We start from the raw sequence: 16,728 nt of genomic DNA on the forward strand, positions 1-16,728 counted from the left end.
TGGGCACATTAACACCACATGGCCTCAACCTGGAAGGTAGTACCAACATCACTTAGCTTCAGCAAATGGATTCCTTCTGAACATCCCCTCTTCAAAGCTCTATAATGGCCACCTTGGAAACAACATCATTTTTATCATAGCAACTGATGAAGGCAGAAGCCCAAATGTTTTGCTATGACAATCAGAATTTCTGTTTTGTTAGTCACTGTAATAAGCATATGGCTTTAGTGATCAGCTGCATCCTTCCAGGATCCAGAAGAAACTTATCAGAAGAGCTGTTTGATGCTTTCAATTCTGCCTGCCCACCCCTTTCTGATTTTCAGTAATTTTTCAGCATTTCTCATCAAAATGCCCACTTGCTTCTTGACATTCCCATCTCATCACCCCTATTCCATTTGGCTCCCTCGTGTGTTGGGCCATCACCACATAGTCCTTGTTTGATTACACTATCCATGTGACTAAATCACGGAACAGGAAGCAGCAGTGACGAGGGGAAAACAATGGTGCCAACAGGATTTGTCAAAACTGAATATTCTCTCAAAGTGCTCTTCAGGTAGGGGTATGGATCAATCTTTTTCTAGCCTATTCCATTTTTTCCGTATGTTCCTTCATAAGCCTGTTTCACCCACTTCTTGCAGTATTTTTTAAAAATGCATGAAACTTAAACACTTAATTTTACCCTAGCATATGCCTTTATAAACATAATTTGTATTTAAATGCACATTTCAAAGCAGTTCAGCCCCACCCGTTTTTTTAAAGTCAAGAACTGTATTGTGAATTTCAGAAAAGCATGAAATCCAATGCATAACTATATTCCAATCCATGCATTAGTCCAGGACGTACAGACCAAAGTCAGTTTGCATCAAAATCCACAGAAATCAAATTTCTCAAGCACCCATACTGGGGATGGGGGGGGGGGTGGATTCCACCAGAACCAACCTTTCTAATAAAAAAACGGGAAGTGTAGAATATATCTAGAACAACAGTCATTCCATCCAGTTGAACCGCTTCATCCAATACTCCACAGACATGTCTCACTTCCAGAGACTGAATACCACGCATATAGGCCTTGTTTGTGGTCCCAGCTCCTTCCGTTTTCAAGATGCCTTCCAGCTTAGCCTTACACTGTCAAAAAGCCCCTGTATCATCGCTTGGTCCCGGCTCATATGCTTTTCTAACGAGTCAGTAATTAAGAGCGCAAGCTGTCAGCCATGTGCCTGAGGTATGACAGCAGGGAGGAAAAACAGATATTGCCTTGCGTCTCCCGTTCGTTATGTGTTAATGAGAACGGTTTGAGGCTGCGTCGCAAATGCCATACTGATACAAGCACCTTGGCCCAGTCTCCCCCCCTATCCACCCACCCCCAATGGTATCTCCCCCCCCCTCCCACCCCCGAACCTCATGCTGAAAGGGAAACTTTCTACTGACCACCTAATGGGTGTTAATGAGGAATCGCTCATTAGTGCCGCAATCAAAGTTGCTTTGGTTATTAAGACACCTAAATCTGCCAGCTGCCCATGGGGAAAGAATTGTTTGAGGCTCTCCTTTCTCTGACCCCTTTGATTTCCTCCTTTTTCTTCCTCCCTTTGCCTCCCATCCTTTTGCCCCCCCTCTCTTTGCTTCTACCCTGCTCCTCTGACTTGTCTGTCCTCAAGCAACTGTGTGGAGAAGAACCCCCCCCCCAAAAAAAAGGAATTGCACAACACAGCAGGGAGCATGCAGAGATGGGTCGGTCAAGGGGTTGAAGGAGGGAAGCAAAGCAAACCTACTCACATGTAGTGCAGATGGGGGTTTTTATCAAATGCTCGAGGCTGGATGCTCCGGAGTCCAGAGTCCATGATTGTCCTGAAAAGAAATGGAAAAGGTCAGCAATAGCGAGGTAGTCAAAGCCCTGTGCTCATTTTGAGGAGGTAGATAGGAACATGCCATGCCCATTTGAAAGAAGAAATTATGAGACAAGCAGGGAAGGCCTGGAAACCAGAACAAGTTAGGGAAAGGTGACTGAGGCCCCATTCTTGCCTTATACAGTCATACCTTGGAAGTCGAACAGAGTCCGTTTGACTTCCAAAATGTTCGGAAACCAAAGCATGGCTTCTGATTGGCTGCAGGAAGCTCCTGCAGCTAATCGGAAGCCCCATCGTCCTTTTGGCTTCCAAAAATAGTTTACAAATCGGAACACTCACTTCCAGGTTTGCGGCGTTCAGGAGCCAAAACGTTTGAGAACTAAGCTGTCCGAAAGCGAAGGTACGGACTGTATTTAAAGCACTGTGATACCACTTTAAACACAGCCATGGCTTCACCCAAAGAATTTCGGGAGCTGTAGTTGTTGAGGATGCTGAGAGATGTTAGGAGGCTCCTATCTCCCTCTCAGAACTACAGTTCCCAGAGTTCCCTGGGAAGAGGAACTGTGAAAGGTGACTGTTTGACCATTCTGGGTCCCATCAACTTCAAGGCCCCTCCTTAAAAGGCTCTTTGTCTTTACACCTGACTTGGACTGGACAGCCCTTCAAATAGAGGGACAGTACCTTTGGGCCATGGGATGTGGGTAGCACTGTGGTCTAAGCCACAGAGCCTAGGGCTTGCTGATCAGAAGGTCGGTGGTTCAAATCCCCGTGACGGGGTGAGCTCCAGTTGCTTGGTCCCTGCTCCTGCCAACCTAGCAGTTTGAGAGCACGTCAAGTGCAAGTAGATAAATAGGTACCGCTCTGGCGGGAAGGTAAACAGTGTTTCCGTGTGCTGCCCTGGTTCACCAGAAGCGACTTAGTCATGCTGGCCACATGACCCGGAAGCTGTCTGTGGACAAACACTGGCTCCCTTGGCCTGTAGAGCAAGATGAGCGCCGCAACCCCAGAGTCGTCCGTGACTAGACCTAATGGTCAGGGGTACCTTTACCTTTGGGCCAGGGACATGGGGGTGCAGAACCAGGAGTCTCCTGACCTGCTTTCTAATTCTGGCTGCTCCCCAAAGCAACATGTACGCTCCCAGCACAAGAGCATTCAAGAAGGATCCTTTTTTTCCACTCATGAAGGAGCTGAGTCAGTCAAAGCAAGCAGAAGCCCACCACAACACGCCAGCACTAAATCTGGACAAGATCTGAACAAGCAATTTCAGATGCTTATATAGAGAATTCCTTAGGAAGACAGTTGCTTACCAAGGTTAAGTTTCAGGGAAGCTCAGCAGAGCCTCCTCCTTTCTGCTGACCTGTGATCAGATGGCAGCTATGGGAGGGTTTTTGTAAGCAAAAGGTATTTTTAGAACAGGTGTCATTTAGTTCAGGGGTGGGGAACCTATTTCACCCTAAGGGTTGGATTGAAGCACAAGTGGGCAGAAAAATAAAATAAAATAAAATAAAGCATGTTCTTCTACTCTCCCACATCATTGTCACAAACACCTGTACCAACCAACAATTTTAATAAACCAATTTTATTTCAATATCAAATCAATATTATTAGAGCAAAGATTATGGGATAATGCACACAGTGACTTGTGATCTCAATCACACGCAGTCTGTAGTCTGCTGGCAGTAGGAGTACAATATGGGCATGTCTTTAAGTTAACATCTTACATTAAAAACCTGACAGTACCAAATTATCGAAGGCTTTTCACCAAAGCCAGACTAAACGTCTTTCCTTCTGCAGTGCTGGATGGCAGGTTGAGAGGAGTTCCCTACCAGGACAGACTTTGCTCGTGTGCTCAAGACATCAATTCCATAAAACATATTCTGTTGCACTGTGCAAAATATGAGCAAGCCAGGGCTGAACTGATAATACCCTTGCTGGTACCTTTCCCAGGAAAATCAGAGGCTGACTATGTCAGGTTCCTATTGGAAGACCGGACAAATGCTAGAACATCAGCAGTGGCCAAGTTTTTACTGGTGGTTGCAAGAACCAATAATCCCTATATTCTGAACGAAATGATTGTTTAACCTGGAGGTAGGCTGTATGAATTGTGTATTGCTTTGTAACAATAGCAATTTGTTGGGTTTCTGAACTGTAACAAAGGTTGATTGATTGATATTATTTTGATCCAGTGCCTACTCTGTCTATTTGGTAATCCGGCACTGGTGCAAACACAGATACACAGGCTAAATCTAGACATATCAAAGCAGCATTGCAAACTTTGTATGAGAAATCGGGTTAGCAAAAATGGAACACCACAGCGCCATCTGGTGTCGCAGTGTTTGAATGCATAAACAACGTATATAAAGCAATTTTTCTTTGTCAATGTAACTGAATCAACACACACACATATGCATCTCAAAAGCCCATTGTAAAGAGGTGTATATTCAGGGTACAATGAAAACGATACAATGAAGGTGCCAGGCACACCTCTTTGACAGGCAATTCCACAACTTAGTGGGCTGCCAACCCCAAACTTCAGAGGGCTCTGGAATGGCCCTGAGGTCCCCCTCTGCTGATCTTAATGCCCATGAGTGTCCATAGGGAAGGAAGTTTTTCAAACATACTCACAGTCTCTGGAGTCCTGTGTACAGCTCCATATCTACGGCGTTCAGTGTCTGCAAATTCTTCCAAAATTCTATGTGTCTGTGGAGAGAAAAGAGGCAGACTTTAAAGCTGGACTTAGACCCCCCCATTGACACCAATGGGACAAATGAGACATGTCTTAAGAGCCATTGAATTCAAAGGAAACTACGTTCAACCTAGCCAGATTCCAACCCAACGAAAACCTTGGTTTTTCTTTAGGAACTACTGTTCTCTCCCACCCCACCCCCGTTATTTGCACATGTATGCAGATTTAATTGATTGATTGATTAACACTCAGACAATTAATTAACCGATAGGTTTTTAAAACTGAGCAGCAGCCAAAATGAAAGCTAAGCTTTCATTGTGGGGGTAAGCCAAAGGAATAGACTTACATTTTTCTTTCTTTTTAAATGTAGTGGTTGCTTGTTCCTTCCTAACTCCTCCCCAATTTACAACAGAAAAAAAATATTATTTTACTCTTCCTCCCATAAGAGTGTTAAGAAAAACCCCACTAGATCAGGCCAAAGGCCTATTCCATGGGTAGGCAAACTAAGGCCCAGGGGCCGGATCCGGCCCAATCACCTTATCAATCATTTTCAGTTTCCCTCAGTTTCTCCCCCCACACCCCAAATTTTTAATTCAGCTCTGCATTTACAAATAACTTATATGGGGGGGGGGGTAATTCTTTGAAAGCTTTTCGAAAGAGGCAGTAAAGAAGGTGCTGGGTGAAATCACAGCCAACCAGTTCAAGTCTTGGATGAGCAAATTTCGGCAGCAATCTGAGATTCAAAAATTGTGGCCCAAAGATTCATCAGCAATTTTGTGTGATTTTCTCCAAATATACACATTTTTGCATGCAGTTTTGAGTGGGATAGATATTTTCTCAACCCATTTCCCCAAATATAATGTGCCTAGCAAGCACATATTTACATACACTTGCTCATAATATGTGATTGTTGAGTGGAGAACTGGACTGTAAAATTCAGAGCAGTGCTAATTTTGAAAAATAACTCTGTTTTGGTTCACATACTGCTTCAAAAAATGCAAATTAAAAGGCAAACGAGATTGGATTTCTCCCGCATCCCTGCTCCCCAAGGTTGCTCCCGGCAACTGGTATTTCATAGCATGTCCAGCTATCATTGTAACCTCCTTTGGCTCCCCAACCTTTTCCCACTAACACATACCTATCTGGAATCATAGTTGGCTGCAACTCTCACAGCCTACATTTCATGTCCTTCTTTCTTTCTCCATATACAGTGGTGCCCCGCAAGACGAATGCCTCGCAAGACGGAAAACTCGTTAGACGAAAGAGTTTCCCGTTTTGGAGGTGCTTCGCAAAACAAATTTCCTATGGGCTTGCTTCGCAAGACGACAATGTCTTGCGAGTTCCTGCTGGGTTTTTTTCCTCCCCCCCCCTTTTTCTAAGCCGCTAAGCCGCTTATCAGCTGATCCGATCAGCAGATAAGCCGCTAAAAGCCGCTAATAGCGCTAATCCGCTAATCCGTCAATGGGCTTGCTTTGCAAGACGAAAAAACCGCTAGACGAAGAGAATCACAGAACGGATTCTTTTCATCTTGCGAGGCACCACTGTATCGTGTATGTCATTATTCACATATTTCAAAAACACCTTGCCAGGTCTCCTCAAATTTCTCCAGGTCTCCATTTATTCCCTTCCCACCCTGCTAACCGCAAAGGACATTCATTCTGTTAACCATGTTTCCATTCTCAGACTTCAAACGCATTCAGTTTCCAGCACATAAACAAACAAACAAACAGGCCCCGGGCAAAGCGGAGAGCTCAGGATCCATCAGTCAAGGAGGACTTACCTGGCAGTGCCGAAGACTAGAAGCAGGCAGGCACACTTTGAGTGGCTGAGGGGCACCATTCTAATTTCCCACAATGCCCCAGAGTGACATTACATCAGAGGCATTATGGGAAATGAAAATGGCAGCTAGATTCAGGTGCCTGGTGCTGCTGGAGTAGGGGAGTTACCGTATTTTTCGCTCCATAAGACACACTTTTTTCCTCCTAAAAAGTATGGGGAAATGTCTGTGCGTACTATGGAGCGAATTTGTGGTCGATCGCTGGCTCCCTTTCTGGCCCCGCCCCCTTGCCCAGGCATCCATTTTTGAATGTTCTGCAGACGGAGGCCGTTTGTTTCCCCAGCGACATGTGACTGGCTGATTAGATTATCTGTCTGGAAACTGTAGAAACGTCTCGCTTTCCTTTCCTAAAGTAAGCTCAACAACTTTGAGCTGATCCTCAAGAAAGGGGCTTTTCCCCTTTGCAAAAGAAGCTGCACAACTTTGAGCTGATCCCCTCAAAAACGGGACTTCCCCCCTTTCCTCCTCTAAAAACTAGGTGCCTCTTATGGTCAGGCGTCTTATGGAGTGAAAAATACAGTAAGTGAGTGACAGGAAAAAAATGTGTACTGGTGGTCCTGGGACAGGCATCAGTGGTGTACTCTACCATATCCTCCAACATACCTCTGATAAAAATGGGGTCGTCCCACCGCCCCCCACACCTCCTCCTCCTTGGCCAGGGCAGGGAAGTAGTCGCCGAATGAAGCAAGCTGGAACGAAGGCTTTCTTAGGAGCATTAATGTGACCCTGATCTTGTTTTCATAAAAAAACAGGAAGTGGCATATTTTTTTGGGGGGGGGAGGAATGGGAGGCATAGCTCTAAGAAGTGTGTTAGAAAGATGCACAGATCTGAACTCCCAGTAACATGTTAAAACACTATTTGGAGGGAAGGCTTCTCATGAAGTCAGGACTCTCTGTGGCACCATGAGAAGCTGCGATGGCTAGAGGGCTTTTGGGACAGTGTTCAAAGATCTCAACTCCTGGCACAGTCCCTGATTTGAATGTGTGAACCAACTCTGATTTTAAATAGCCCCACTGCATCTGAGGGGACCTTGAGCAATCATGGAAGGTTTGTACCCTGCCTGCCTTCAAATGTCAACCAAAAATCACAAAGCAGCTTTCATTTCAAAATACACCCCCAAAACAAAACAAAAACCTTCTGCAAAATCATTAAATATAACAAGATCAAGACATTGTAGAATACCAATCAAAACCACCATTTGGTAGAAAAAGACAACATCACAACAAAGAGATCAATGCTTAAAAAAAAAACCCCAGTGAAATTTTGGTTTCATTTGCACAATAAATTGAAAGCATTATGATGTCACCTTAAACTGTCCTGACTTCCTCCAAAGAACCCCAGGAATTATAGTTTGTTAAAGGTGCTGAGAGTTGTTAGAAAACTTGTCACAGAGCTACAGTTACCAGCACCTTTAACAAACTACAGTTCCCAGGATTCTTTGGGGGAAGCAAGGACTCTTAAAGTGACACAGGAATGCTTAAAATGTATTGTGTGAATATGACCATAGTTAATCCAGTCCGGGAAGGGATGCTCAACACATTGACCAAACAAACCATTATACTTTGCAACTCCCTGAAGTAGCTGAAACAAGCAGGCATCCTGCCACCAGCCCCAAGGGAGCTATTGCCGCTTTAAACTGTCCTGGATTCCCCCAAAGAATTATGGGAGCTGTAGTTTGGGAAATCTTAAAAAGTAGAGACATCACCTTGCCAACAAAGGTCTGTATAGTAAAAGCTATGGTTTTCCCAGCAGTGATGTATGAAAGTTGGACCATAAAGAAGGCTGAACGCTGAAGAATTGATTTTGAATTATGGTACTGGAGGAGACTCTTGAGAGTCCCATGGACTGCAAGAAGATCAAACCTATCCATTCTTAAGGAAATCAGCCCTGAGTGCTCACTGGAAGGACAGATCCTGAAGCTGAGGCTCCTCCAATACTTTGGCCACCTCATGAGAAGAGAAGACTCCCTGGAAAAGACCCTGATGTTGGGAAAGATGGAGGGCACAAGGAGAAGGGGACGACAGAGGACAAGATGGTTGGACAGTGTTCTCAAAGCTACCAGCATGAGTTTGACCAAACTGCGGGAGGCAGTGGAAGACAGGAGTGCCTGGCGTGCTCTGGTCCATGGGGTCACGAAGAGTCGGACACGACTAAACAACAACCAAGTTTGGGAAAGGTGTTGAGGGTTGTTAGGAGACCCCCTACACTCACCACAGTACTGCAGTTCTCAGAGTTCTCTGGGAAGAGGAATTGATTGTTAAACTCCTCTGGCAAGCCACCTGTTTGCCATCCTTGGCGTACATTTGTAACTTCCATGCACACACCTCTCTGCAGACTGAAGAGGCACTCATAATCCCTTGACTGGTAGGTTTTCAACAACAATGTCTGCAAACATTCGATCTGTGTTTTCAATTCTTCTGTTGGTCAAGAAGCGTTTCCGGGAGAGCAGTGTCAGCGGTTTGTTACTTTGAGTGCCCCTTTATTATTGCAGTCTCCACGAGCCACGGGCAATTTGACAGGCACGTTATAAAAGGAGGGAAAACTGAAATAGATCTGTCACTTTAGTGCGCCTCGTTATTCTGTGGATATCGGAGCCAGACCGACAGCTTCGGAGGGGCTGCAGAGTCACGTTTATCAATACGGTAAGGAGCAACCCAAGCGAGGACTCTCTCCCCTCGGGCATCACACAATATTAACAAGCCCAGGACCTGACCCAACAGGGCCCTCGCCTAAAGTTGCATGAAAAATATTTGCTATCATCTCATTGCCCAGGGTGTTTTTTTTTAAAAGAGTCAACTATACTTGAAGACCATCCTAGAGTCTAAAGCAAACATTTCTCATTGTCGAAATGTTTGCAAATGTGCCAGGTTCCAAGTGCAAAACATCCCACTTAAATGACATGGGATTCACTTCCTCCATCTATAACATGAGGATGCTACAGGTTAAGATCACATGCTGCCATCTCTTCCCAGCCAACAGTTCAGGCAGTACATTATCTGTAGGGCCATCCCAAAGTGATTGCGGTTGTAGTTCTGTGTAGTGATTAGAGTGTTGGTTCTGGAAGGTAAAAGGGAAAGGAACCCCTGACCATTAGGTCCAGTCATGGCCGACTCTGGGGTTGCGGCGCTCATCTCGCTTTATTGGCCGAGGGAGGCAGCGTGCAGCTTCCGGGTCATGTGGCCAGCATGACTAAGCCGCTTCTGGCGAGCCAGAGCAGCACACGGAAACGCTGTTTACCTTCCTGCCGGAGCAGTGCCTATTTATCTACTTGCACTTTGACGTGCTTTCGAACTGCTAGGTTGGCTGGAGAAGGGACCGAGCAACAGGAGTTCCCCCTGTCACGGGGATTCAAACCGCCAACCTTCTGATCGGCAAGTCCTAGGCTCTGTGGTTTAACCCACAGCGCTACCCGCGTCCCTGGTACTGGAAAACCAGGGTTGAAATCCCCACTCAACCATGGATTTCACTGGGTGACCTTGGGGCAGTCAACGCCTCACAGCCTAAACTGCCTCTCAGAGTTGTTGTGGGGAGAACCATGTATACCACCTTGAGCTCCTTGGAGAAAAAAATGGGATATAAATGCAGTTGTTAGAAATCACAGAATCATAGAGTTGGAAGGGATCCTGAGGATCATCCAGACCAGTGGTTCTCAACCTGTGGGTCCCCAGATGTTGTTGGACTACAACTCCCATCATTCCTAGCCAGCATGACCAGTGGTCAGGGATGATGGGAGTTGTAGTCCAACAACATCTGGGGACCCACAAATTGAGAACCACTGATCTAGACCAATGCAGGAATATGCAGGTGCCCCATACAGGGATCGAACCTGCAACCTTGGCATTAGCAGCACCATGATCTAACCAACTGAGCTGTTGTTGCTTTGTTGTTGTTGTATCAGAGTGAGGCACTGACCAGATCGTAGGAGTTTACAGGACTGAGTGAAACCGGGTGGGGCACTTTGTCACATGACAACCCCTGAGTCAGTGCATCATTCTGACCAGATGCATAGGTGATGCTCAGTGAACAAGTGGCTCCCTCTTCTGGCACAGAGATTAAGGCGCTCAGGCCTGGCTGATCTGAAGATCCTTCTGGAGACCCTGGCACATGAGAGGTGTACAGAAAGCAGACAAATGTCCAAAATAAAACCTCGTCCAAAGAGTGCTTAGAGGGCAACGCAGGCCCCCTTCCCCTTCCTCCACTGTCCTTGTTACATGTGAGTTGTGCAGGCTGCAAAAACAGAGTGCCGCATTGCAACCGCTAAGTGGCGTGCAAACGAGAAGCAACGGAAAACGCAGGCAGCACACCCGAGACCGTGCTCTCGCAAGGTAACAAGAAAATTGATTTGTCCTCCAGGCGTATTGCGCCTAGTGATCCATACAGATGCATTAGTGTTCAATTATCTGATATGTTTAGCATGATAAACAACAAAACCAAAAAAAGAGAGAGGCAGGACGGCAAGGCAGCTCTGGACCACAAAGGAAAAGGAAGAGAGGGAAGGAGGGAGAAAAGTCCATTTCCCAAAACATCTGCTACGTTTCTCTGGTTCTCCATCCTACCCACCAACCACTTGGCAGCTGTCAAAAGACAGCAAAGCAAGAGCTGCAACCTGGACAGACAGGTACTTAGGAAGTTGATAGGCTCAACCAGCTCCCTTTGAAGCCCACTTCAGCTGTGTTATGCTGCTTACACTCTGCAGTGTGTTAAGGTCTGCAGCAGAAAATGCAAGGTCTCTCCACTGGGGCATAACTTAATGGAGCTGCTGGGGTTCCAGTAGGTAGCACTTTCAGTGGCAAAGCAATCAACACCCTTTCCACACACCCCTCAAAAAAAGCCAACAGATCTCCATCAAGCAAGCTAATACCTGATTTATGACCTTCTGGTGCAATTCCTATTATTATTATTATTATTATTACCCGCTGTAAGAAACCCTGGAGAACCACCAACAGTCAGTGGGGATAATGCTGAGTGGAACTGGCACTGTTACAAGTTACTTGTACAGTGGTACCTCTGGTTACATACGCTTCAGGTTACATACGCTTCAGGTTACAGACTCCGCTAACCCAGAAATAGTGCTTCAGGTTAAGAACTTTGCTTCAGGATGAGAACAGAAATCGTGCTCCAGCGGTGCGGCGGCAGCTAAAGTGCTAAAGTGGTGCTTCAGGTTAAGTACAGTTTCAGGTTAAGAACAGACCTCCGGAACAAATTAAGCACTTAACCTGAGGTACCACTGAAGGAATGGGTTTCCCAAACCCCAAAACTGACTGTGCAGGCAGTTTTTAAACTGCACCAAAATCCCCATTTCTCCTTAGCTAAAATGCATAAACTTTAGCCGTTGAGCAAATGCAAAACAAGAACACAGCTCTCTCCCTTATCAGTTTGACAGCAAGACTGGCCTTGACTTTACCAATAGAACAGACACAGACATATCTTATGTCCTGACCACAAATGACGCAAAGACCCAAGTCTGGGACTAACGCCAGAGCATGTTCTCAGAAGTAGTGACCTCTTGCTCCAAGATAGGAGTAGGAACAGGAATATCCTTTTATGGTCAGAAGTACAGGAAGGAAGATCCTTTTATGGTTGAGAGTACCAGAGCAGGAACATATGTGATGTCAACCTGTGTACGTACACCGACATGGTTGGGCTCCTAGGGGAGGAGTGAGAGGGTGCCTGGAGGATATATAAACTGCATGAAACTGCATGAAACCTGTCATTTCTTTGGACTTGCTGTGGACTTGATCACGCAAGTGCCTTCTGCTATCCGGAGAGCAGAATAAACTCTTTCTTTGAACCAACTCGGTGTCATTTTGACTTCCTTCCTCCTGCCCCGGAGCAACGCAGAACCAATCGGTGAACTCCAATAAGGCTTCACCACTACTGAATTTGCAAGATATACCATATCGGCCCGGATATAAGCCGCACCCGAATACAAGCTGCACCTGTAAAATCCAAGGAGGGGGGAAGCCAAAACCTGAAAAAAGCCACTCCCTTAAAATTCTGCAGGCATTCATACCCGTAAATGGCAAGTGTAGAAGAAAATCCTATGGGTACCATTCCCCACACTCCTGGGCTGCTTCCTGGAGGGGGGAACCATGCTACTTTGCCAGCAGCCTTTCCCCCTTCTTTTTGGCTGCTTGGGGGAGGCTTGGGAGCCACAGACAGGACGGGTGCCATTGCCCCGCACCCCCAACAGCCCTCTTGGTGGTATCCTGGGTGGGGGGGGGGGGAAGGAGGACACACTCTATTCCGGCCTTGGAAGGCAAGGCAGGGCCACAGACCTAGGGCAGCTGTTTCAGCAGTGATATCGTAAGGTTGTCAATATAGGCTGCACTTTAACTTTTCACGGCCGGAATTTTTTTTGGGGGGGGAGTGCGGCTTATATTCGTGGCCAATACGGTAAATGTTTTCGTGTTTCATTACCTATGCTTTAGAACTCTCTTCCTACAGACACCTTCACTGTGCTCTTTTGGGTGCCTGCTAAAACCAGTTTAGTTCAGGCAAGCCTTTGCAGAAACATACAATGTTGATGCATTTTAATCTGCTTTTTCGCTTCTTTCTTATTTTAATTATTTTTCGAGTATCTTAAATAGTAGTTTTTACTGACAATTTCATTGTTTTAATCTTTTGTAGACAGCTTCAAGAAGGTTTTTTTTTTTTTTTTTAACAATCAAGCATTAGCAATAGAGTGATTCCACTGCAAGTCAGTGTAGGAGATATTGAGCTAGGTGGACCAATGCCAAACTCTCCAAAATTTCACCGATGAAAATAGGGACATCCTATTGCATAATAATAATAATTTTATTATTTATACCCCGCCCATCTGACTTGAGAACATTGCCTTTTAAATTAAACCTTTACATTTAACAGCACACTTACATACCATCCAACTCTCAGTCTATTATTTATTTATTTATAATTACTTATAGCCCAGCTGTCACCAAATGGTCTTCGGTCAGGTTACAAAAAACAGCATTGTAGAATGGCAGTGCAGGTCCATGCTTTTTTTTTTTTTTAAGGGTCCGAAAGGTAGGAATATAAGAGAGGATTTGCAGCACAACCCTAACCATGTCTACTCAGGAGAAAGTCCTGTTGAATTCGATGGGGCTTACTCCCAGCTAAGCAGGACTACAACTGCAGCCTTAGTAACATAAATACATTCACGTTGGCAAACTAGAATTTCCAATCAGAACTTTATCTGTCTATCTATCTGAAAAGTGCAGATTCCAAAGATCTCAAATCTGGGGGGAAATGGGAATGTCAATAGAACAGAGGCAGGGAGGGAAGAGGAGATACCTGCTCTGACATCCGCACAGCAAAAAATCAGTAACTCAACTTGAAACATTTCTGTAAGAGTCACAATGAAACAAGACTCATAAATTCAATAAGAAGAGCCTTGATTCAAGACCATTTTCAATCATCATTTATACAGCACTTTAAATTTTATATATATATATATATCCTTTGTGTCTGCCATTCATCTTTGCAACAAGTGCAGGATGTGATGAGGGCAACTATTGCTCCCAATTTATATGTGAGGAATTGAAACTGGCAGAGCGACTTAGCCAAGGCAACCCAGTACGAAAGACACATTGAGAGGGAATCAAGCCCTGACCTCACGGGACCGCATCCAGATCTCTATCCACTGAATCACTTTGGCTGGCTGACATTGGTATGCAATATTCAAAATCTGACATCTTCATAGATAAGTCTATTGCAAGGACTGGCAACTGGGAGCCAACTCTGGCTCACGAAGCCCTGTAGCCTGCCCCCACTTGCAAGTTCAGCATAAAACAACCTTCACTCCTGCCTGGCTATTTTACCCTAACTGACAATGGCAGGGCTGAGCCATATTAATTTTAATGAGGGGTGACTTTCCCTCAGCTTAATTTGAAATCAGTTCAATATTTATGAGCTCTCTCGTTGAGCGTTCAGGAAAAATAAAATAGTTTGTTTTCCGAGAGGTCTCTCCCAGCACACAGTAGTGCTGTGCCAAAAAACAACAACTTGCATTTATCCCCCCCCCCAAAAAAAAACCCCATTCTCTATAAATTAATGAGAATAGAAGTTGCATTCAGAAATTATGGTATCAAAAGGGAGATAATTTTTCGGAGAAATTTTCATAGGTGGGGTGCAGGGGTTTCTATGCAATTACTTTTCTTTTGAGGTGACTGAGTGGCCCCTGCAATTGCCCTTTCATTTTACAAATCATCTCATCAGTGGCCTGCATACTGCAGCCTTCCTGGGTGCCTGAGTTTCAATTAAAACTCAAGGCTAGACATAGGCCCTATCTGCACTGTATATTTAAGGCTGCCACTTTAACAGTCATGACTTCCACCAAAGAATCCTGAGAACTGCAGTTTGTTAAGGTTGTTGAGAGTTGTTCAGAGGTCCCTATTCCCCACACACAGAGCTACATTTCCTAGAGTTCCCTGGTAAGTGGGATTGAATGCTGAACCACGCTGAGAACTGCAGCTCTGGAAGGAAAGTATGGGTCTCTTAAAAACTCTCAGCAGTCTTAAGACACTACAGCTCCCACAATCCTTTGGGAGAAGCTATGGTGCATTAAATCTATGGTGCAGATGGAGCCATAATGAGGCTCACTTCTCCCATGGAGCTTTTTCGGATCAGGAAACAAAGGCAGCCAGGGAGGCTACGGTATGCTGGATAAATGTTTACCAGAAATAAAAGCATGTGCACAACAGTAGAGGAAGCTCAAAATCCTGCTGGGGCTAACCTTTGAAAGAAATGCTCCCATGCCCCAAGAATAAGGCTGAGAGAGAGAAAAATGGATGCCTCTTTTGCAGACGCTTGAAACTGTTAAGGAACTAGACAAACAGGGTTTTTTGTACAATGCCAGTTTGTAGTGCTTCCGCATTCACACTAATGGTGTTCTGTATTTCAGTGTTGTATAATATTTTATGATTTCACTTATCATATACCCACCCAGCCAGAAAAGAGAGCCGTTGGTGAATTCAACCAATATGCCTTCCCAGTGAAACACACCCAGGAATAAGACTGTTTTAAACCTCAGTGGGGTACAACAGAGAGAGAAAACACTGACATGATATTTTATGCAAGAGAATTTATCCAGGCAGAGAAGATACTCATGCAACATGTGAATGGTGGAGATGTCAGTTTGACACAGAAGGCCAATGGTATAAGCAATGGCTCTAGACACCAACACAGAGTCCGAACTACAGGACTGGAATTGAGGAGCATGAGATTCCTACTCCCCAAATCCTCGTATTCTTTATATCTATATACCAGCATAGGCAATGCACAGGTTGCAAGAAGAGTGGTGATAAAGTTCTAGACTATGGGCTTGGTGCCTGGATCTAGGCTTGTGCTTTGGATGAGCAAACTGGCCCCAAACAAATTAAATGCCTCAGTTGAGTTCCAGACATTAGTTCTATCCAGGAATTGTCCTCCTTACACAATGGGGGAGTATGCTAGCTCATTCCACCCCCTTCATCATGTCTCTGTCACCAGCAACACCATCATCCACATGTTACAGGATGACCGCCTGTGAAGGTCCATGAACTATGCCTATACAGGTTTAGAAACATAAATAACAAGGGTTTGAAAACTATTGGGGGGGGGCCTCCAGAAATGCAAGGGGCTCTGCTGCAGATGATTCAGACTCACACTACCAGTGCACAAGGACTCAGTGGAAGGGGAGGGGCCAGCCAGTCTAACCCTGCTCTAATCTAATCACATGGAAGAGCTGAACACTCTTGAGGGAGCAAGTTCAAGGAACTCTCCAAGGTGCTGAAATTCCACCCTTAACCTATAGACCAGGGGCAGAGAAGATTTTCTTTCTTGCCAAATGGCCAGATTTTTATTTCTTCCACCTCTGGTGAGCCAAAGTGGGCAGGTGGATGGGACCTCACAGGTGCCATTCACCGGCCATTACTATGACATCAGCTGATGCTTCTCTTTGAAACCTCAGTTCTAGGTACTTCAAAGCAAGTGGGCCGCAGACCTTTAAAACAGCTGTTTGTAGACAACTTCCCATGAGGCTGTTTATAAAGGGTTTCTCCTTTGAATCTCAATGGTTTGAAGAAGTGAGTGGGAGGGCTGTTTCAAAGCCCTTTGTACACATCTCCAAAGCTCCTGTTCTTTGGATCCAGCAAGGTGAGCTTCCACCTTCTGTGGTTTGAAGAGGAAATATGGAGGGAGCATGTCTTGCTAAATCCGAAGAACAAATAGGAGCTTTAAGCCACTCTCTTACCTGCCCCACTCTTGATGTCATGCATGAGGGTGGGTGTGGTGGGCATCCCCAGGGCGTTTTTGCAACAGACACCTGCAGGACATTTCTGCCCCACAGAGTCCCATTTGTGGCCAGGGCAAAACAACAACA

The 16,728-nt window shown here is 45.3% G+C and overlaps 1 protein-coding gene across 4 annotated transcripts in view; it reads right to left on the reverse strand.

Annotated features, from left to right (window-relative positions):
• The window catches only part of NTRK3 (neurotrophic receptor tyrosine kinase 3), a 421,270-nt gene that overhangs the window by 308,024 nt on the left and 96,518 nt on the right, over positions 1–16,728 (reverse strand). For all 4 annotated transcript variants that reach the window (XM_083475053.1, XM_083475052.1, XM_083475051.1 and 1 more), the window contains exons 2-3: positions 4,470–4,544; positions 1,774–1,845 (exon numbers count right to left, since the gene is read on the reverse strand). In XM_083475053.1, the coding sequence (XP_083331179.1) occupies positions 1,774–1,845; positions 4,470–4,544 (147 nt within the window). The remainder of the gene's footprint in view (positions 1–1,773; positions 1,846–4,469; positions 4,545–16,728) is intronic.

The sequence above is a fragment of the Podarcis liolepis genome (genome assembly GCF_965112155.1).
Source record: "Podarcis liolepis genome assembly, chromosome: 14".
Lineage (NCBI taxonomy): Eukaryota > Metazoa > Chordata > Lepidosauria > Squamata > Lacertidae > Podarcis > Podarcis liolepis.